Consider the following 22,089-nt stretch of genomic DNA (forward strand, 5'->3'; position numbering starts at 1 on the left):
CTGAGGCTTACTGGTGGAGCAGGGCACTTAATTGGCAGAGCTAAAAGAGCTTTGTAACACTTGCTCAAGCAGGGCAGAGGCCAAGAGCCAGTGAGAGGTGTGCCTGCGGGCATGGCTGAGAAGAGGTTGTCCTGATAGAAGAACTGTATCCTGAGCATTCCTGAACCTGAGTTGTAACCTGTTACTTCCCTAATAAACCCCAAAATCATGAGTGTTGTCTATGAGTTCTGTGTGGCCATTGCAATGAATTCTCGAACTCAGCAGAGAAGGAGAGAGTGCTGTCGGAGGGACAGTTGGTGTCAGAATTAGTAAAGATGGTGAAAAGAGGACACATGTCTGACCTCCGCCTCATAGCAGTCAGCCCTGGGCTGTTGATCTTGACTCTCCTTCCTTCTCGTGAAGTCAGAGGCGGTCAAATGTCTCCGCCATGCCATTTTTACAGCTGGTGTAACAAGTGGGGATCACTGTAATGGCTCCAGACTCATGGGGGCATGGGACTTAGGGAAGAGAAAGAATGAAGGGGTGTAGGAAGTGAAACTTTGGATTCTTAGATGGTTAGTTTGGTTGTTATCTGTAACGGCTAAAAGGAAAGTAAGAAATATTATGCTGCAGCTGAGGGAAGAAAAGCCTTTTCTGGAATAGCTTGGGGCAAAATCCAGGCCAGTTAAATAGGATGACTGATAGGGGGCCAAGGTCTTCTGGTTCTACCCAACCACAGGCCCAAGGCCATATACATATGAAGGGAAAGACAGCCAAGGAATGGAGAAGATGAAACTGGAATGTTTTAAAAAAGGGTTATGTGTTTGGGATTATTTGAATGTACTATGAATAATGAATGTTTTCCCCACCTAGCACTGTAAAACAAGCCTAAATGTATGATAGAAACAAATACTGGGTATTATAGGTTACAGAAAGCATGTAACTCCAACTTCAGCCAATACTTGATTGGATATGCTAAAAAGGGAACTAAGATTTGCCCAAAGAAACACAGGTTGTTCATTTCAAAGCAGTAACCCTGTACATACCTGAGCCCTACCCTTGAGAGTCAGGAAATTTTACATTTGAAAAGACATTCAGACCTACCCAGACCTGCTGAGAGAACAGAAAATTTGCATTTGAAGGAAGGACCTGCAGAGAAAAACAAAAATTACCTTTTTGCTTTTTTAATTTCAAGCAAGTAAGCAATCTGCCTTTAGATGCAGTGAAGCAGGAAAAGTCAGTTCCCATCAAGAGGAATTCCCTTCCAGAACTGGAAGTTAAAGGGAGCCGGTGATTAGACGGCTTGGTATATTCACTTGTGGTGACCATCTGGTTCAATTCACGAGTAGAAGTGCAGAAAGTATAGCAATGAAGAGAGGGGCTGAGTTTGGACATGTTCCATTGGCACCCATTGACCTAACCCACAGTGGCTAGTAATGGAGAGAAAGAGGAAGGGCTGGCCATTCAGAAGTCCAGGGAGTTGTGTAGACTCCTGAGTTTATAGGCAGAGCCGGTTGACCTAGCCCAAGGGGGCTGGGGATGAGAGAGAGAGAGAGAAGGGGCTGGCTGGTCTGAAGAGCCAGGAGGTGCGTATAAGCCAACAGCTGGTACCTATCGTAACCTAGCCTAGATGGGTAGGGATGAGCTAATCAGAACCCAACTGAATGAAGAGAAAGACGTTTGACACCACAAACTGGTGCAGACTGCAGCAATCTGATGGCTTGCTCTGGATTGCATTTTGCTTAGAGATCCAGATGTTCAAAGTGCCAACCAGAACAGGAGATTCTTCAAGACTGACAAATATGCTTGTCTCCTCGAAGTACTGGTTTGATAAACAAAACCAAATCCACTGCCGTCAAGTTGATTGCAACTTATTGCAATCCTGTAGGAGAGAACAGAACTGCCCCATAGAGTTTCCAAGGAGCGGCTGGTGGATTCAAACTGCTGAATCTTTTGGTTGGCAGCAGACCTCTTAACCACTGTGCCACCAGGGTTCCACTGGTTTGATAGCAACGGGCAATTAAAACTTTGGCTATCTAAAACTGGGGGAGATAAAGGCATGAAGTGGCTGGCTTACATGCTTATATGGGTGTGCTTATACTTAAAATGAGGGGGACAAGGGAGGATCCCCACTGAACAGATTCCTTTTTTCCCGGTTGGGTCTAGGGAACTGGGGGAGCGGGAAGATGTTGATAGGATTATATGATTCAGCTGTGAGTAATGACTTAATAGGATTAATTATGATTATAGAAACTGCAACTATGAAAGGGTAGACTGTGTACAGTAGCCGAACCTAAAGTCCCTTAAAAGTTTTGCTATGCTGATACCTCGGGAGGCTCAAAGCAACGGAATAATATTCTCTCAGTTAAACTTTAAAAGACACCAGAAAGGGTGGAGCCAAGATAACTCTTAGAGAACCTGACCAGATCAGATGGACACCTGCAGCAGAACTGAATGGCTGGTACCTGAGTAACCTCACCCTAGGGCTCTTTTGCCCTATTGAAGCACTAATTGTTTATGGCTGTTTTGGACTGGTAAAATGATTGCAAGGGGGAAGTAAACCTCCAAGTATGAAAGAACCATGGTTAGAAAAGCCAGGGGGTGGTCTGGGCTTTTATATTGTCTTTCTCATCATGGTCTTGTAACTCCCATCCAAGTGACTGGGTGGGACTGTACAAATAAGGTAATCACAGCATACCAAGGGGACTGGATAGTTTGCTAATAGTGCAAATAAAGTTCATAGCACCCATGTGTAGGTGGGACCATGCAAATAAGGTCTATAGAACCCTAATGAAGGGACGGTCAGTTTTGCCATCCTGCTAGGCTTAAAATGAGCCATCCCAGAGGAGGGAGGAGAGGATCTCACCACCACCAAAAAAGGATAACTAGGAATGGAGCATATCCTTTGGACCCGGGGTCCCTGTACTGAGAAACTCCCGGAACCAGGAGAGAGAGACAGAGAGAACTGTAACACTGAAGATGGTGAGAAGCAATGGCTGGCAGAGAAACAGTGGCAGCAGAGGCAGGAGATAAGCAGGAGACAGCGCAGAGGGCTGGGAGCCCACAGAGAGAAAGCTGAGTGCCTTGGGGCAGGTAGCTTGCTGGCGGAATAGGGTACCTCTGGACACTTGGTGGAGCTAGAGCCGAGCTCCTTTGGGTCGAGGCTTACTGGAAGAACAGGGCACTTATTGGCGGACCTAAAAAGAGTTCTGTAACACTTGCTCGAGCAGGGCAGAAGCCAAGGGCCAGTGAGAGGCCAAAATGGGCAACAGTTGCTCAAAAGCAAAGATGAGAGGGCAGGAAGGGACAGGAAAACCGAATGAATGGAAACAGGGAACCCAGGATAGAGAAGGGGAGAGTGTTGACACATCACAGAGACTGCAACCAATGTCACAAAACAATTTATATAAATTGTTGAATGAGAAACTAATTTGCTCTATAAACTTTCGCTTAAAGCACAATAATAATAATTATTTTTTTAACTGCACCCAGAAGGAGACAGTAAGAAAGGGTACAATGAAATGAAACAACCAGGATGGAAATAATGAGAAGTTCACACATTGTGAAGAATGTAACCAATGTCACTGAATCACTTGTGTAGAAATTGCTGAATGAAAACCTAAACTGCTGTGTAAACCTTCACTGAAAATACAATAAAATTTTATTACAAAAAAAAAAAAAAAACTACAGTTCTGTCCTATAGCGTTGCTAAGAGTCAGAATCAACTCAAAGGTATGGGGTTTATGTACCAGGCAGGGGGCAGTAGTGGTTCAATGGCAAAATTCTCACAGGAGACCAGGGTTTGATTTCCAGCCAATGAACCTCAAGAGCAGTCATTACCCATTTGTCAGTGGAGGCTTACATGTTTCTATGATGCTGCACAGGTTTCAGCAGAGAAATACAGATTGGGAATAAAGACTGGGTGATTTACTTCCAAAAATCAGCCAGTGAAAACTCTACGGATCACAATGGTCTGATCCCCTTGTACAAGGGGTAGCCATAAGTCAGGGGCTGACTTGATGGCAGCTAACAACAACATGTACCAGGTTCTGTTCTATGTACTTTACATACATTAATTCATTTCATCCTTATAACAACCCTATGACCCGGGAACTTTACGTGAAGAAAACTGAAGCACAGAGTGGTTTAAAACTCGCCCCGTGTAAGGGACAGAGCAGGGACTCAAACCCAGACAGCCTGATGTTAAATTCACTGTTCTTAACCACTATGGTATATTGTCTTTCAAAACGCAGAGGAATGAGCAGAAATAAGAGTAACCTAGTTCAAATAGCCGCTCCTTGGAAACCCTATGGGGCAATACTACTCTGTCCTACAGGGTCGCTATGAGTCGGAATCGTCTCGACGGCACACAACAAACACCACCAAAAACAGAGCTGGGGACCTGCAGAGAAACTATGAAAGAAGTTCCAGGTGAGCAAGGGGAAAGAGTATATAATCACTAACCTTAATGAACAAACTTCGGTGTGTCCAGATTACCCTGAGATTCATCACTCTAGTTGGTCAGTGGGTAGAGGTGCCACGGTAGATAGTAAAAGATAAATGTCTGATGTATACATATGTATATAAATACAGGTAATGGTAAAGTGAAATAGAGAAGGACATATAAATCGATGAAGTGGTAGAAAACTTGGAGAGGAAAAGGGGAGAATCTGAGCACCTAGGCAAGTTGATATATGTGTCCAATATGGTATTAAAAAAAAAAAGTTAAAAAACACTGATATCCACTACAGGATTTAATTGATACTACTGTATTTTAATTGAGCCCAGTCAATGCACTGAAACTTGGTAATAAACAGAAACATGAAATGAAATGGAGAGCTAGTCAAGTACAAGGCTATACAGCCCCCAGCTTAGGAGAACATAGGATTTACCACAGCACAGCCTTTATCAACTATTTCAGAATCTCCTGGGATGCCTGCCTCCTGAAAATGCTCATTCTTAAGCCAACTTACCCAACTACTAAGCCAGACTTTTCAAGATAAGGATTTTTGTTGTTGCTGTTAGTTGCAGTTGAGTTGGTTCTGACTCTTCACGACCTTTTGTATAATAGAACAAAACGCTGCCCAGTCCTGCGCTATCTTCATGATTGTTGGTACTGTGTCAACCCAGTTCACTGAGAGGTTCCCTCATTTTCACTGACCCTCTACTTTACCAACCATAACTAGGGACCTACATTTTTAACAATCACCCTAGGTCAGTAGTTCTCAACCGGAGCAATTTTGTCTCACAGAGACATCTTGTAATGTCTGGAGACATTTTTGATTGTCACAGCTTGGACAGGAGGCGGTACGGCACTAGCATCTAGTGGGTAGAGGTCAGGGATGCTGCTAAAAATCCTATAATGAACAGGACAGCTTCTCCTCTCTCTCCCTGCAACAAAGAATTACCTGAAAATGTCAATGGTGCAAAGGTTGAAAAACCCTAACTCGTGTAATTCTCATGCTCACTAAGGTTTGAGAATTACTCACCTAAGCTTTAAACCAGAATTTGAAAGGAAAGAAGCATCTGGACAAAAGAAGATTATTAAGAGGATGACTAAAACTTCTGCAGTCTCTAGAAAAGGCACTGGAGCAACCTTCACCTATCCACATCTCATTCTCTCACAATTAACTCACCAGTGGGCATCCTTTCCTTTGGGATCTTAGCCACTCTGACTATCTGTGAGAGGAGATTGCTACAAGACTGCTGACTATAGTATATTATGGAATGCCTAGTGAAAGAGATAAAAATCATATGTAGCTATCTGCCCAGGACTTGTGCCTAAATCAAATATTGCCATTGCCTGGACATAAGCCAATACCCAAGAGAAGGTAACATGTTTATATCAAGCCAGAAACTGAAACGTGATGGCCACAATCTCCCCTCTCCTGCCCTGACTCTCCTAAAAGTTTCCTAGTTCCTCTAGGTACAAGGGTTTGGTTTGTTTTGTTTTTAATCTTACCTCTTTTGGTAGAAGTTACCCAATCCTCAAGTACTTCTGCAAGGCCTACCACACTCTCTGGAGATAAATACTAGCACTATAAGCATTTAAGAGAATGCAGGGTTTTTCTATTTCCAGCCTCCAACCCCTCATTTCTCAAGCTAGCTCCTTATATGCTTCTTTCCTATTTTCTGAAGGCATCGGTGATTTGGATCACTTACTGGATTCACATCCAACTATTCCACATGGTTTCTCTCTGAGATTTCTCTCAGTAGCAGGAGACAACGGTTCCCCCAATTCCATCCCACAGACTGGCTCTAAAACAAGCCTATAACCCCTTTCCACTGTAATGGTTTTTACTGCTAGTCACACCAAGTTTTATATATCTCCAAAATGAAGATAGAGTGGGGCCTGCATTCTTGAAGCCACCTGTCTGAATTCCCTCTGTGAAGAGACCAACATCTTTTTTTTTTTTTTTAATTCCTGGGGATGGAATTCATCACTCATTCCTCCTAATCTTTCAGAGCACAGACTCCCATCCAAGATGATAATAATGATAAATAACACTACTGAGTACTCACTATATAGTTGGTACTGTTCAAAGTGCTTTACATATACTGTAACTATGGTGTTAGTAAAGAATATTGAATATACCATGGACTGCCAGAAGAACAAACAAATCTGTCTTGGAAGAAGTACAGCCAGAATGTTCCTTAGAAGCAAGGACAAAGAGACTTCATTTCATGTACTTTAGACATGTTATCAGGAAGGACCAGTTCCTGGAGAAGGACATCATGCTTGGTAAAGCAGAGGGTGAGCAAAAAAGAGGAAGACCCTCAGTGAGAATGACTGACACAGTGGCTTCAACAATGGGCTCAAGCATAATAACGACTGTGAGGATGGTGCAGGACGAGGTAGTGTTTTGTTCTGTGGTACATAGGGTTGCTGAGTCAGAACAGACTCAACGGCATCTAACAAAAAGAACATCTAAACCTTGTAATAACCAGATGAAGCAGGTACTATTACTTTACTATGAGGATTTTACCTTGGCCAAAGTAACACAGCTAGTGATTGGTGAAACTACTAAATCTTTCTCTCCGCTGGCCTTTCGCCCTGTAAGAATGTCCTATTAGTGCAAAAAATCAAGTGCTAACTAACAGAACATTCAAATTCTAAACTCAGTTAGTTACAATTCTACAGAAACTCCAAGCTGATATCCATAATATTAGCATTCCCACTTTATTCAAAAGTCAGTCAACTTAGAATGTGGCCTGACAAGTATCACCCCTACTTTCTGGATGTTAGGAGAGAACCAAACTAACAAGGTGAGCACATGAGCTACTAGAGGGCAGGGTCCATATCTTATGTGTGCTCTAGATAATGCTCATCTCAGAGTGCGTGTTTAACCAACACTTGAAAGTAGAAGTAACTCGATGACTCCCAAGACTAGCAAGTGGGAAAACCAGGAAGAAATCTCTACTCTAGGTATATCACCCATAAGTCTGTATACTAGATGTGAACTAACTTCAGAGAATTGGAACCAGTCCCATCAGTATCTACTGGGTTTGCCTAGTTTCACAAACTAATAATACAGATGAAGAGGTTTAAACAAACATGACTATCTCAGCTTCCTTTTCAAATTATCTTACATAAGAAGGAACACACTTGCACCTTCAGGAGGAGGAACCAACCCCAAGGTGACAAGATTTCAGGAAACTGTGATTGAAAACCACATCTTTCTGACACCTCCCAAAATGAGAATTCACTGTAAGATCCTTTTCTCAGTAAACAGGAGCCTCTTGTAAATTACTACTGTCTATCTCCTGCTCAAGTCCTGCACTTCTTCAAGTAGCATAATGTCACTCATATCTTCTCATTTCCTTTCCTCCTGAAGCATACAAGCCTCATGAATACCACCTAAGTATAAAATGAAAATTATAAGACAGACTCCCATAATCTTCTTAAAGGAAGCTGAAATGGTAACTGCAATCATGCAAAATAAATTGATTTCATGCTAGGTTGATATCTAACACCTATGAAGATCTTATAATAATACAGCCTTAGTGTAAGACAGGAGCCCTGGTAGTGCAGTGGCTAAGAGCTCAGCTGCTAACTAAAAGGTCAGCGGCTTGAATCCACCAGCTGCTCCTTGGAAACTGTATGGGGCAGTTCTGCCCTATAGGTTTGCTATGAGTCGGAATCAACACAACAGCACTGGGTTTGGGTTTTTTTGTTGTTGTTTTTTGTTGTTGTTGTTGTTAGGTGCCGTCGAGTCGCTTTCAACTCAAAGCAGCCCTACGTACAACAAAACGAAACACTGCCCAGTCCTGCGCCATGCCCACAATCATTATTATGCTTGAGCCCGTTGTTGCAGGCACTGTTATCAATCCATCTTGTTGAGGGTCTTCCTCTTTTTTGCTGGCCCTCTACTTTACCAAGCACGATGTCCTTCTCCAGGGACTGATCTCTCCTGACATGTCTAAAGTATGTAAGACATAGTCTCACCATCATTGCTTCTAAGAAGCATTCTGGTTGTACTTTTTCCAAAACAGATTTGTTCATTCTTTTGGCAGTCCACGGTATATTCAATATTCTTCTCCAATACCACAATTTGAAGGTGTCAATTCTTCTTCAGTCTTCCTAATTCGCTGTCCAGCTTCCACACGCATATGATGCAATTGAAAATACCATGGCTTGGGTCAGGCACACCTTAGTCTTCAAGGTGACATCTTTGCTTCTCAATACTTTAAAGAGGTCTTTTGCAGCAAATTTACACAATGCAATGCGTCTTTTGATTTCTTGACTGCTGCTTCCATGGGCGTTGGTTGTGGATCCAAGTAAAATAGAATTCTTGACAACTGCAATCTTTCCTCCATTTATCATGATGTTGCTTATTGGTCTAGTTTTGAGGGTTTTTTTTTTTCTTTATGTTGAGGTGCAATCCATACTGAAGGCTGTGGTCTTTGAGCTTCATCAGTAAGTGCTTCAAGTCCTCTTCACTTTCAGCAAGCAAGGTTGTGCCATCTGCAGACCACAGGTGGTTGAGTCTTCTACCAATCCTGATGCCCCATTCTTCTTCATATAGTCCAGCTTCTCAGATTATTTGTTCAGCATACAGATTGAATAGGTATGGTGAAAGGATACAACCCTCAAGCACACACTTCCAAACTTTAAACCACACAGTACCCCGTGTTCTGTCCAAACAACTGCCTCTTGATCTATGTACAGGTTCCTCATGAGCACAATTAAGTGTTCTGAAATTCCCATTCCTCGCAATGTTATTCATAATTTGTTATGATGCACACAGTCGAATACCTTTACAGAGTCAAAAAAACACAGGTGAACATCTTTCTGGTATTCTCTGCTTTCAGCCAAGATCTATCTGACATCAGCAATGATATCCCTGGTTCCAAGTCCTTTTCTGAATTCAGCCTGAATTTCTGGCATTTCCCTGTCGATATACTGATACAGCCACTTTTGAAAGATCTTCAGCAAAATTTTACTTGCGTGTGATATTAACGATATTGTCTGATAAATTCCACATTCAGTTGGATCACCTTTCTTGGGAATAGGCATAAATATGGACCTCTTCCAGTCGGTTGGCCAGGCAGCTGTCTTTCAAATTTCTTGGCACAGACGAGTGAGCACTTGCAGCGCTGCATCCATTTGCTGAAACATCTCAACTGATATTCCATCAATTCCTGGAGCCTTGTTTTTTGCCAATGCCTTCAGTGCAGCTTGGACTTCTTTCTAATTACTAAGTTACGGTCCCTGCCTTGAGGAGTGCATATTCTGAGATTTCTTTATGAACAAACCAAATAAACATCTTTTCCAAAGATTTTATTCATACATGCCCCACTTAGAGCTGCTGCCAAAATATCAAGCTCACCTGGCCTCCTTACTTCTAGCTGCCTGCTAACATCTCCATGTGTACATCTGCAAACATGATTTCAGCATACATGATTATCTCCTCTATATCTCTTTCCATGCCCACTCCAACCCTTTAAAAATCTGGTCTACTTTTCCTAATCATTCGTTAATCAATGAAATCCTCATCCACCAGTCTCTCAAGTTAGAAACCTTACACAGTCCCTCCCCTCAAATAGTCACTAAGCCCTGTTGCATCTATCTCAGAAATAGGTCTAAAATCCATTCCCCTTCTCTCTGTTACCACTGCCACACTTTTCAACTTCGACAACTCTAATGAATCTTACTGCCTTATTTCTCATTACTTTAACCTGCCCTTCTGTCACTCCCTAACTTAGAAAGCTCTGATGGCTCCCCATTCCCACAGCCTTAACTCCTAGCAATTTCACCAACACACATCTTGGACAAATTTCTGAGACTTAAACACCATTCCCCGCCCCCCCCAACACTTTTAGCATGTCTTTGCTTATATTGTTATCTCTGACTGGAATGCATTTCCTTACTTGTGCAAATTCCTACTCAACCTTCAATATTCAATGCAAGTATCTCCTCCCTGTGACTATTTTCCCTGACTCTCCCAGACAATGGCCCTTCCGCAGTATTCTCTTCACAGTGTCAATTTCTTTATATAGATATGTAACACAGAGCACTACAAATTTTCATCTGAATATGTCTAATGTCCTTGAGAAAAAGTATTCATATTTCTAACCCCAATGTGAGTTACATAGTAAGTGCTCAACAAATGTGTGTTGAATAAATAGTTCAATTTGGATCAGTTCAAAACGAATCAATTTGTTATTTGAACCGTTTTCCCAGAAATTATGGATTCCTGAACCAGATAGACCCCATGTGAAATTTCAACTTTCACACAGCTGCTTTGGAGTTTTCAAGTTTTACCTTCATTATACAAATGCTGAACAAGAAAATGAATTATAATGCTAAAAGTTCAGTGAAAATGCCAAAGGCTCCCCTATTCACCAAGCGAAGAATGAGAATTCCCCCTTTGCAAGCCTAACAAGAGGGATCCTAACAATCCTTTCCCTGGACTCTAGCTGATCTTATATTCCCAGAGCCTTCACAGAGGACACAAATCCACCTGATGGCACACCCAATACAATTTCAGTTAACTCCTGCAAAGTTAAGGACAGACGCAAACTGTATTTGCCCTAGTTTACAAAGTCACTGAGAGCACAGAACAGCAAAGAAACCAATCTCATTACGCTAAAAACTTTTTCTGGGGGTAAGAACTGAGGAGGGTCTGATGATCCAGAAACATACCTGGGGCCTGGCCCAAGTCTCTACTTCCCTATTCTCCAACAGCAGGACTCCTCAGCAACTGATAGGTCTCCTTTCCGGGGAGCCAGTTTTGTCTCCTCTTGCTTCATCCCTATACTTGCCCGGAAACGGGTTCCTTTCCCTAAATCACACCAACTAACCCCCAAAAAACGTGGTAGCTTCATTGAGTCTGTGTGGAGACAGAGACTGAAAAGAGTGGTGAGATGGGGCCCTTCTGGGCCACCTGAAGACCTCAGACAAACGCCTTCCTCTACCCCTCACAGGTCTTGCTTCACGCCCTCGTTCTTCGGCCAAGCTGGGCTGAAGTCCACTCAGGAGCGGAAACAACCTGGGAGGAGAGGCAGCTGGAATGCTCACGGTCAGCCCAGTGCTGGGGTCAAATGTCAGAGCCTCGGGTGCGGGAAGGGCCCATCAGAGGCGCTGTGCTGGAGGAAACTGACTGACACCGGGTGTTCCGAGGGACTGCCCCTGAGGGGGGTGTGCGGCTTCTCGCTCAGTTTAGTCGCCCCCAGGTCAGCCCTCGCCGCCACAGGCAGCCTTGGCCCGCCTCAGCTGCCGTCCCCACCCACCGGATCACCCCGGTCTTCCTTTCTGCAAACGCAGGCCCCGCCCCCAGGCCGCCCCACAGAGCCGCCTCGGGGCAAAGGCCTAGTAGGGCAGGATTCGCAGGGGGTGGCCAGGTTCGGGGACCAGCCCGAGCCAGTGCCGCTTACCGAGCCCCGGGCTCCTCCTCCTCCTCCACCCGCGCCGCTCCCGGGCCCGCTCGCTCCCGACGCCACAAACACTGCCGCTACTCCCGGCTCACGGGCGCGCTCCCGACCTCCCCCGACCCGGATTCGCCGTGCCACTCCAGGTCCTAAAGCCCGCCGGTGTGAAATGCTCGTTCACGCCCGCTTCCTGAGAACTATCTCAGACCACAATTCCCAGCAAGCATCGCAAAGACTACAGCTCTCGAAAGACATCGCGAGAAGAAAATTGGCCCAAGAAGTATCTATTGAGGACCGGATGCAAGTCGCACTAGGAGTTTTTTAAATATGCCGGATTGTTTGGAGTCGGCAGTTCCACTTATAGAAAGGACTGTATCCTCTAGAAACGTTGGCAAAACCTTGAAAGATATATGTTCAAAGATATTTATTACAACCTTGTACTAGTGAAAAATTGGAAACAAACGCGTCCATTCAACAAATACTTACTGTGTGCCTTCTATGTGCAAAGCACCTTGTGTTAATTCAGCAAGTTACTTAACCTCCCTGAGTCTTGGTTTTTTCATACGCAAAAGGTAAGATTTAATAAGATGTGCCAACACAACAGAGAACCCCTGAGGGAGCAGGAGAGCAGTGGAATAAAAAATGCAGACCCCAAATTCTCATAAGACCAGACTTAATGGTCTGACTGAGACTGGAAGAACCCCGGTGATCATGGCCCCCAGACCTTCTGTTGCCCCAGGTTAGGACCCATTCCCGAACCAACTCTTCAGACATGGATTGGACTGGACCATGGGTTGGAGAGGGATGCTGGTGAGGAGTGAGCTTCTTGGATCAGGTGGACACTTGAAACTATGTTGGCATCTCTTGCCTGGAGGGGAGATGAGAGGGTGGAGGGGGTTAGAAGCTGGCGAAATGGACTTGAAAAAAAAGAGTGGAGGGAGAGAGCAGGCTGTCTCATTACCCAGTGCTGTCTCATTAGGGGGAGAGTAATTGGGAGTGTGTAGCAAGGTATATATGGATTTTTGTGTGACAGACTGACTTGATTTGTAAACTTTCACTTAAAGCACAATAAAAATTATAAAAAAATAAACAAGATGTGCTAAGCACTGTTCCAATATTATATCTATAATGTACATTATGTGTGCGTATAAAAACCAAAACAAAACCCGTTGCTGTGGAGCTGATTCTGACTCATAGCGAGCCTATAGGACAGAGTAGAACTGCCCCATAGAGTTTCCAAGGAGCACCTGGTGGATTTGAACTGCTGATCTTTTGGATAACAGCCGTAGCACTTAATCACTGCGCCACCAGGGTTTCCTGTGTGTATATATAATATACATATTATAATGTATATGTGTGTATACACACGTATATATATTCTCATTCAATCCGTATAGTGACTTTATGAAGTAGATACTTCATATGTAAGAAAACAATAGTTCAGAGTGATTAAATAGCTTGTGCCGTCCTCCAGCACAATGACCACATTCTGTACCACCAGAGACCATGGTATGCTGGATGGATGGTTCCAGCTGAAAAAATAGTTGCTGTGCTTTCTATTTCTTGGTCTTTAGAGAATGCCTTGGTTCCTGCTCATTTTCCAAGCCAGTTCCTCCTGTCTCCTGCAGGTTCTACGAGCCTCTTAAATTCTTCTAATAAATTTCATTTTTACTTAAGATAGCCATGGTCTACTTCTGACACTTTTAACCAAAAAATTCTTAGGTGATATTACACACAGAAATATATGCTTACACAAGCTTACTTATTTCTTCAGCAAACATCTATTGAGGTCTTTCTCTGTGTCAGGCTCTACCTTAAGATCGAGGATACAATGATGAAAGAAATCCTATGGCAACCAGAAACAACTAGAGGAGGAGCAAATTTGAGCAGGAAGGTGATGTTTGGGATATGTTGAAACTGAATTGCCTGTGAAATATCCAGTCAGAAATATTTAGTAGGTATTTGGATACCCTTTATGGGAACTCATCAGAGCTATCTGAGCTGTTGATACCTGTAGATTTTGGAGCTATTGACTTAGAGGTAATGGTCAAGCCATGAGAAGGGGGAGATGGCCCAGGAAGAGGAAACAGAGTAAAAAAGACAAGAGGTCCCAGGATGGAAATGAGGAGGAGGAGGTGGAGGAGAAAGCAACAACATTTAAAGAATACCGAAGGAAGAGGAACCAATGAGAAATGAAACTCTGAAGGTAGTACTATATAAAAGAGAGAGTCAGAGGGAACAGATGCCATGGAAACCACAGGAAAGACTTTCAGTAGGGAGACTGTCAAAATGTTTCAGAGAGGAAAGGAAATAAAAATGCCCTTGAAAACCTTGGCAAAGCTATTTCAATAGTGGTTTGAGGAATGAATAGTAAAAAAAAAAAAAAAAGAGAGGGAGTGATAAGGGTGGAGGTGTGCAGGTGATGACGAAAATGTGAATTCTTAAACAGGACAGACTAGAAGGTGTACCTATGCTGAAAACAAGAGGATAGAATGAGGCTGATGAAACAAATGGATGCAGGTTCCTTGGGAGCCATGGAAGGGCAAGAGAAGGGAGGCAGGGCTGGTGAAGAATGACTGACCTCCAAAGGAGGAGCAATACCAAATAATAACCTGAAAAGGCAGCCAACGGGTGGAAGGGCCCCTTCATATCAATTTATAGGTGCTACTGGAAAGATTACACACAGACTCAGTACTTCTAAAGTAAATTTAATTCTGTTTGCCAGCAAGCTGTTGGTTTTGATGAATTGATATAGTCAAATGGTTTGATGCACTAGTCACTGGAGCAGCCAGATTGCCTTCGATATCCCACCTTTGTTGTTCAATAGCTGTGTGTGATCTTGGTCAAGTAACTCAATCTCTCTGTGCCTCATTTTCCTCATCTGTAATAGGTGGAGGGCGTTCCTGTCACACAGTAAGTGCTATGAAAGTGTTAGTTATTTTTATTTTCCACTAATTGTCATCTCCATAAGGTTGAGAATTTCTATTTTGTTCATCGCTGTCTACTCAGAGCCTGGCACATAAGTAGGTGCTTAATAAAAATGTCATGAATAAATGAATGAATAAATTGGGGTGAGAAATCGAAGCTTGGAGAGAGAGAAAAGCCTTGGGAGAGGGACGCTGTCAGTCTCAGGCTCAGCGGCGGCTGATATCCCCAGGCCTGAACTAGACTCTGGGCCACCCGCAGCTTCCCTGAGGTAGGGCAGCGGGTCTACGCGCCTGGTAGAGAGCGACCCTACGGCTAACGAGGTCAAGGCTCCGAGACTCCCGGGCGCTCCGGAGGCTCCTCCCCCAGGATGCTCCTCCCCGGGCGGGCGGTGTCGCGTCGGCGGACGTGAACCGGTGCAAGTCCTGAGCTAGCCTGGTGGGGCGCGGCAGAGTCTATTTCCCGGCTTGGCCTGGGCTGGCCTGTTCGAAGAGGAACGGAAGTCTCAGCCTGCTCTCAACCTCCAGCGAAACCCCGGGCCGAGAGCCCGCCTCGCCCCACGGGGCAGCTGGGCTGGTCGTGCTGGGCGGCACCATGAAGCGTGCGGGGACTCTGCGCCTGCTCTCAGACTTGAGTGACTTCAGCGGCGCAGCCCGTCTCCGGGAGTTGCTGGCCGGGGACCCCGCTGTTCGAGTCCGCTGGAGCCCGGACGGCCGCCACCTGCTGCTGCTTCGACACCCGGGGGCGCCAGCCCCGCAGTTGCTGGTCGCAGCGCGTGGGCCTGGCGCGGAGCTGGAGCGTGCCTGGCTACCTGGCCACCCCCCACCACTAGACGCCTTCTTCCTACCGGGGCCGGCGAGGCCGGCGCTCGTCCTAGTCTGGGGGAGTGGTCTGGCCGAGGTGTGGGGCGCGGGGGTGGGGCCTGGCTGGCGGCTGCTGCAGAGCACCGAGTTGTGTCCAAGCAGTGGAGCCCGTGTGGTGGCCGTGGCAGCGCCCAGAGGCCGCTTGGTGTGGTGTGAGGAGTGTCAGGCAGGAGTTGAGGGCCGGCTGGGGCCGCCCGCAGCTGCGTTCAGCCACCGCGTGTGCGTCCGGGCCCTGGAGCCCAGTGGGGAGGCTGTCCCCACCCTGGGACGCACACACATCTTGCTGCACCACTGCCCTGGTTTTGGGCTGCTGGCCTCCCGCAGGGACCTCTTCCTGGTACCCACTGCCACCACCTGGCCCGGGGTGGCCCACATTCTGCTCGTCTGGAGCCCAGGCAAGGGAAAGGTGATGGTGTCTGCTCCGAATCTTGGCCTTGTCCACAGTAAGAGCCTGAATCCTGGACGAGGGGATACATGGGACTTCCGGATCCTGCTCCGAGGCCTTCCTGGGCTGTTGGCTCCCAAGCAGCCATTGACTGTACATACCTGGGCCCCAACCCCCCAGGGCCTGCTGTTACTTGACTTCAGGGGCACTGTGAGCCTGGTGCATTCCCACGGTGGTACCCGGCCTGTGGGAACCCTGCATGAGGCACCTGTAGGCCCGCAGGGGTCTGCGGCACTGGGAACATTTCACGGCACCCTAGCCTGTGTGCTGGGCTCCACCTTGGAACTGCTGGACATGGGCAGCGGGCTACTGCTGGAGAGGAAGGTCCTGAGTACAGACCGAGTGCATCTGCTGGAGCCTCCAGCCCCTGGCCTGGAAGATGAGGAAGAGCTGGAGGCCCGGGGCGGTCTTCGTTTGCTTTCAGCGGTGGGTCTGTTTCGAGTGGGCTGGGAAGCCCCACAGGGCTTTGAGCTGCCTTCAGCTGAGGACCTGGTGTTTGAGGAGGCCTGTGGATACTACCAGCGGCGGAGCCTGCGGGGCACCCAGCTAACCCCAGAGGAACTAAGACAGAACAGCATCTTCAGGGCACCTCAGGCACTGGCCTCCATCCTCCAGGGTCACCTCCCCCCATCTGCACTGTTGACCACACTGAGGGTTGAGCTTCGGGATTACCGGGCCTTGGAGCAGCTCAAGGCCCAGCTGGTAGCTGGGGATGATGAGGAGGCTGGCTGGACCGAGCTAGCAGAGCTCGAAGTGGCACGCCTGCTGAGGACCGAGTTGATAGGTGACCAGCTGGCCCAGCTTAACACCATTTTCCAAGCCCTTCCCACAGCTGCCTGGAGTGCCACCCACAGGGCCCTGCAGCTCCAACCAGATGGGGATGGTAGGCTGAGGTCCCAAGCTCCCCCTGATGTGTGGAAGAAGGTGCTTGGGGGAACAGCAGCTGGAAAGGAGTCCCCCGGTGGGGTACTGCCCCCCTTTGAACTCTTGTGCCAGTGCCTATGCAGGTTGGAGCCACGATGGCTGCCACCCTTTGTGGAGCTGGCGCAGCAGCAGGGTGGGCCGGGCTGGGGGGCAGGAGGCCCAGGGTTGCCCCTGTATCGCCGAGCCCTGGCAGTGCTAGGTGAGGAGGGGGCCAGACCTGAGGCACTGGAGCTGGAGCTGCTCTTGAGCAGTGGGCGGCCCAAGGCCATGCTCCAGGCTGTGGGGCAGCTGGTACAAAAGGAGCAGTGGGAGCGGGCTCTGGAGGCCGGCCTGGCCCTCGGCCCCTCCAGCCCCCTGCTTCGAAGTGAGATCTTCAAACTGCTGCTGTCTGAGTTTGCCCGACACCGCAGGCTGGACAGCCACTTACCCCTCCTTTGCCGCCTGTGTCCGCCAGACCTGGCTCCAGCTGAACTCCTGCTTCTACTGCGGACACACTTGCCAGATGAGGGGGGCCCTCCCACCCCATTCCCTGAGCCTGGGGCAGAACCCACTCTTACTGTGGGCTTGCTCAGAGCCCTGCTGGAACAGACCAGGGCTCAAGGACGGCCCTCGGGGCCAGTTCTAAGCCTATATGAGGACATTCTATGGGACCCAGGCACTCCACCCCCCACCCCACCTCGAGGACCTATGACTACCCTCCAGGCAGCAGACCACTCAGGCCTGGAGGCCTGGGCACCATCTGGACAGGGCTTCTGTGTGACTGACAAAAGCTGAAAATCATTTCTTGGACACAGTGATCAGGGAAAGATGCCTAGGAGTTGGAGGCGGTCAGGGTGGGACCTGTGTGCAATACTTTTCTTTCCTCTGGAGCAATTTTAAATATATACATGTTAAATATATACACGTTTGTGTGTTCTGGAACAACTTGAAGGTCTTCAAAGTTTTGTGGTTTATAGAAGGAATGGTCGAATCTGGATCAATTGTGGCCACTTCCAATAATGATAATAATTAACATTTATGAGTATTTGCTATATGCCAGACACTTAACTGACCTATATGTAATCCTCCATTTAATGCTTCGAATAACCCCATGGGAAAAGTACTAACATCACCATTTTATAGGTGAGGAAATAGAGGTTTAGAAAGATTTAAGTGACTTGACCGAGGTTGGTAAACTAGAAAATAGCAGCTCTAGGATTTGAAACCAGGATTCTGTCTTAACCACCTCACCTAAACACCAGTAGCTCCTACCTACTTGGACTTGAATGCAGCCCACTTATCCCTAGCTCGTGCTAGCTCCTCTAGCATGTGAGGAGGCAGAAATCTGCAGAGCTGCACACCCCCTCTTCCCAGAACTCTTTTGTTCCTGAGTAGAAACAGCAATGGGCCCTGGTCCTATGCTCATCTCCCCCAGGGTTCCTGAAGCAGTCCCTGGGTTAGGGGAAGATTTGCCACAAACAGGAGAGCACCTGCAAAGCTCTCTGCCTTAGCATCAAGAGTCACTGGAATCAGTGCTACTTAGAGGGCCCCACAATCCTGCTGATTACCTGAGCCAAGAAATAAGAGCATCTGCACACAGATGTCTGCTTATCTGGATTTATTCAACAGGACCACCTCTGAAGAGGCCTGGGCACTGTGCCCACTTCTATTCAAGTAGCCCCTCAGCGTGGTTCTGGGTTTTGGGTAGGACCCTGGATACTTCTACTCAGCATCATCCTGGGTCCCACCTGTCCCTCAGATTTGTCCAAGGCTTGGGGCCGGGGTGAGGACTGCCACTCAGCTTTGTCCTCAGCTGAAACTTGCAGCTTCGATTCTGCTAAGCCTCATCCCAGACTTTAGGTAGCCCCTTAGGCTCAGACGGCATTGGGGACAGTTCCTCTGTCTGTTGGGGTAGACGGTGTTGCCCCTCAGGCTTGTCCAAGGCAGGTGTTAGCTCCTCAGCCTCATGGAGGTCCTGAGGTGGCTCATCTTCATGGCCAAGTCCTGGGATAGCTCTTCACCCTTGCTAAGTCTAGGAATGGTGCCTTGGCCTCATCTAGGGCATGGGATGACTCCCTGGGCTAGGTCTGACCCTTAAGCCAGGCTATCTGTCAACTACTAGACTCTAGCTACTTGCCATTAAGGTACTGGTCCTCTCAGAGATCCAAGACTAGGGGCAGTTCTTCAGCTCCCACTTAGCGCCTTCCTGGTCTGGGGGTAATGGGGGCCTCCTTTTCTTGGTCTTGAGGCTGGGCCCATTCTGGCTCCTCAGTGAGAAGCTTAGGATAGATAGGAGAAGGAATCTGCTTTCGTGTTCACAGTGCTGCTGAATTGTGGTTGTTTCTTCTCAGCTTGAGACTTAGCTTGGGGCTCCTTCTGTACCCTGAGGAGAAAGAATTGTACGCAGTGGAGCCCTGGAGACATAGGGGAAGGGAGCCACATTTTTCCTTGGAGTCATGAGGATCAAGGAAGTTTCTCAGGGTTATCCACTAGTAGGGCCTCCAGTTAGAGGCTACCCAGCCTAGCAGCTCTGAGGAAGCAGGTGGACTTAGATGGGAACTTTTGCCTGGCCCTAAAGACTGGGTGCCTGATTACTCTTGCCCTTGCTCTTCCCCCACCTGCAGTGTGGGGTACACATAACCCCAAGTCATGTCTCAGGACTTTGGAGAACAGCTCAGGGATGCAGATAAACATTTTGTGACTGGGTTTTGGTGAAGTGTGTGAGGGCATCAGAAAGATGGATCAATGCGGTGTTCCTGAGTCACAGGTCTGTGGATGGATGGGTGGGGATCCCATAACTGAAGTCTGGTTGATAGGAGTGTTCTAGGCCAGAAGTCCCTGGGAAGACAGGGTCTTGAGTCGTTAGTCTCTGGACAGGGGTTGGGACCTGGGAAAATAGGACACCCAGGAGCTAAGGTGCTTTATCTTGTGTGTCCGGTTAAAGGAGGAAGTTCTGGGTTGAAGGTTTTGATCAGTAAATAAGGTTCCCGGCCCAAGGTCTCTAGGCAAGAGGTAGGAGGGTCTGAGATCCATCCATAGTTGTGCCTCATCACTGCAGCTCTCTTAGGTTCACATGGTAGTAAGTAGTCTCTGGAAAGCTTAAACGTGAGGATAAAGCTAGGCAAGAAGAGCACCATGCAGCGACCCAGGCAAAACCAGATGCATTCTAGTCAAGGGAGAGGGAGCAAAGCCTAAAGCCCCTCTACCTGCCTACGTGGCCATGAGGGCACAGTCCTCCCCTTTTCATCTCCGTTTTGCCTGCCCATATCCCCACCTCTGTCTGCCCTAGCCCCATACCTCTCTTCCCTCACCAAGCAATCCACTGTTTGAACACAGGCCACCTGCTGACCCAACCAGATCAGAAGACTACAGTAACCCAAGTCTCCAACCTGCGAGAACCAGAGATGAGAACCCCATCCCTTCCTCTGCATGTGGCCTGCAGGGAATTGGACTTGGCAGCCAGTGTGGGCCAGTGCCCAAGGACCACTCCTGCTCTCTTCCCGTATTCCTGCCCCTGCCTTAGGCCAGGCCTGAGATTGGGACTGCTACAGTGACTTCCTAACCGGTATCCCTCCCTCCTTAGATCTAACCTCGCCTAGCCAGAGTATTGTAACAAGCAAATCTGATCAAGTCCAGCACCTACTTCAGTATTCAGGGTAAAGGCCAAACTCCTAACAAACACATCCCTTCTTTGTCTGGCCCTACCTCTCTTTCCAGCCTTTTCTCCAGCTACTCTTCCTTCTCCCACCCTTTGAAGAATATATTGTACTCTGAACTACTTCTGGTCCCCTGAACCCACTAGGTTTTTTTCCCACTTTGTGCCTTATGCTTGGCATGCTGGCTCTCTTCTCTGCTTGGTCCAAAGCCTTTAAGATATGGTGACTTCCCTGTCTGCCCACAACAGACTTAGTTGTACCCTCTATTCTCCCATAGCTTGTTGTACATACCACTAAAACACTTTTATCAAATTATGTTGTGATTGCCTAATTATTTATTTGTCTCCTTAATTAGGCTACAAGTTCCTTGAGGCAGAGACCATGGTTATTTATATTTTTTCCAGGCTCAGAGTAGGTACAGTAATTATTATTGTGGATGCAGTAACTGACTGGTGAGAATAACCAATTGGGTTCTGGATTTTAGGGGTTTTCTGGCTTTCTTCTCTTTCTCCCAGTATCAGAACTTACTATTTGGTTCACCCAGAACTGAAATTGGTAGAATGTCAACTGCATCTGGAGGAAGAACCAGGCCACCCGGGGGAGTGGAGGGGATGGGGAAGCTGCTGAATGAGGGCCACTTTGGGAGTTGAGGTGGAGATGGAAAGAATGAACATAACTGGTACTACTCAGGCCCCCCAGATTCCCAAACTAGGAGAAGAAGAGGATTGGGAAAGCTTGGATCAGTGAAGTTCAGGGAAGGAGTAGGAGTTGTGGGGCGAAGTTAATGGGTGTTGAATATGGCCATCAGGGAAGCTGCCCTTAGGAAGTGTTCCATGTTCTGCAGATGCACCAAGATTTGGTTCACACTACCTGTTTGGTCAGAAAAAGGAGAGTTGAGGGCAGCTCTAGACCCCCAGATCCTCAGGAAGCCTGTCCAGGCTAGAATGGCTAACACCCTTTCTGCCTTGGAAAGAAACCAAACACCAAACCTTTTGCTGTGGAGTGGATTTCGACTCACAGGAACCCCACAGGACAGAGTAGAATTGCCCCATAGCGTTTCCAAGGCTATAACCTTTACAGAAGCTGACTTCCACATCTTTCTTCTGCAGAGTGGCTGGTGGATTTGCACAACCGACCTTTCCATTAGCAGCCCCTCTGCGCCACCTTGGAAAGGCCCCCCACCTTGTCTCTTCTTGAGCACAGACTCCCCCTGGTGGTTATTCCTGTCATTGCCAGCTCCACCTATTACACTAAAATACACACTTGTTTTCAGCTAAAGGTTGAGGAAGGTTTCAGAGGTAGTAAATCAAGGTTCTCTGAGAGCAAGAGAAGAGGAGAAGGAGAAGGAGGTCAGAGGAGAATTCAGGAAGGAGAATAATGAGGAGAGAAAGGGACCCTGAAGTTGTACTAGGATGGTATCCAGAAGAAAGGGGTCCTGAGCTGCCAG

At 47.2% G+C, this 22,089-nt stretch overlaps 2 protein-coding genes across 3 annotated transcripts in view; one reads left to right on the plus strand and one right to left on the minus strand.

Moving 5' to 3' along the window:
• Positions 1-12,053, minus strand: part of ARMH3 (armadillo like helical domain containing 3) — a 219,401-nt gene extending 207,348 nt beyond the window's left edge. The window contains exon 1 of one of the 2 annotated variants that reach the window (XM_049855289.1): positions 11,857-12,053. The gene's annotated coding sequence lies outside the window, so the exon portion shown is untranslated. Of the gene's footprint in view, positions 1-11,125; positions 11,822-11,856 lie in introns of those variants that run through there. The other variant, XM_049855291.1, reaches the window with a different exon arrangement.
• A 3,162-nt stretch (positions 12,054-15,215) lies between these two features.
• HPS6 (HPS6 biogenesis of lysosomal organelles complex 2 subunit 3) lies at positions 15,216-18,036 on the plus strand. The gene has a single exon (XM_049855286.1). It carries the CDS (start codon positions 15,370-15,372, stop codon positions 17,779-17,781), a length of 2,412 nt encoding a protein of 803 aa, XP_049711243.1. The 5' UTR covers positions 15,216-15,369; the 3' UTR covers positions 17,782-18,036.
• Positions 18,037-22,089: the final 4,053 nt, after the last annotated feature.

The sequence above is a fragment of the Elephas maximus genome, chromosome 16 (assembly GCF_024166365.1).
Source record: "Elephas maximus indicus isolate mEleMax1 chromosome 16, mEleMax1 primary haplotype, whole genome shotgun sequence".
Lineage (NCBI taxonomy): Eukaryota > Metazoa > Chordata > Mammalia > Proboscidea > Elephantidae > Elephas > Elephas maximus.

Coding starts and splice junctions, on each gene's coding strand:
- HPS6 (XM_049855286.1), top strand. CDS start 15,370: ATGAAGCGTGCGGGGACTCTGCGCCTGCTCTCAGACTTGAGTGACTTC.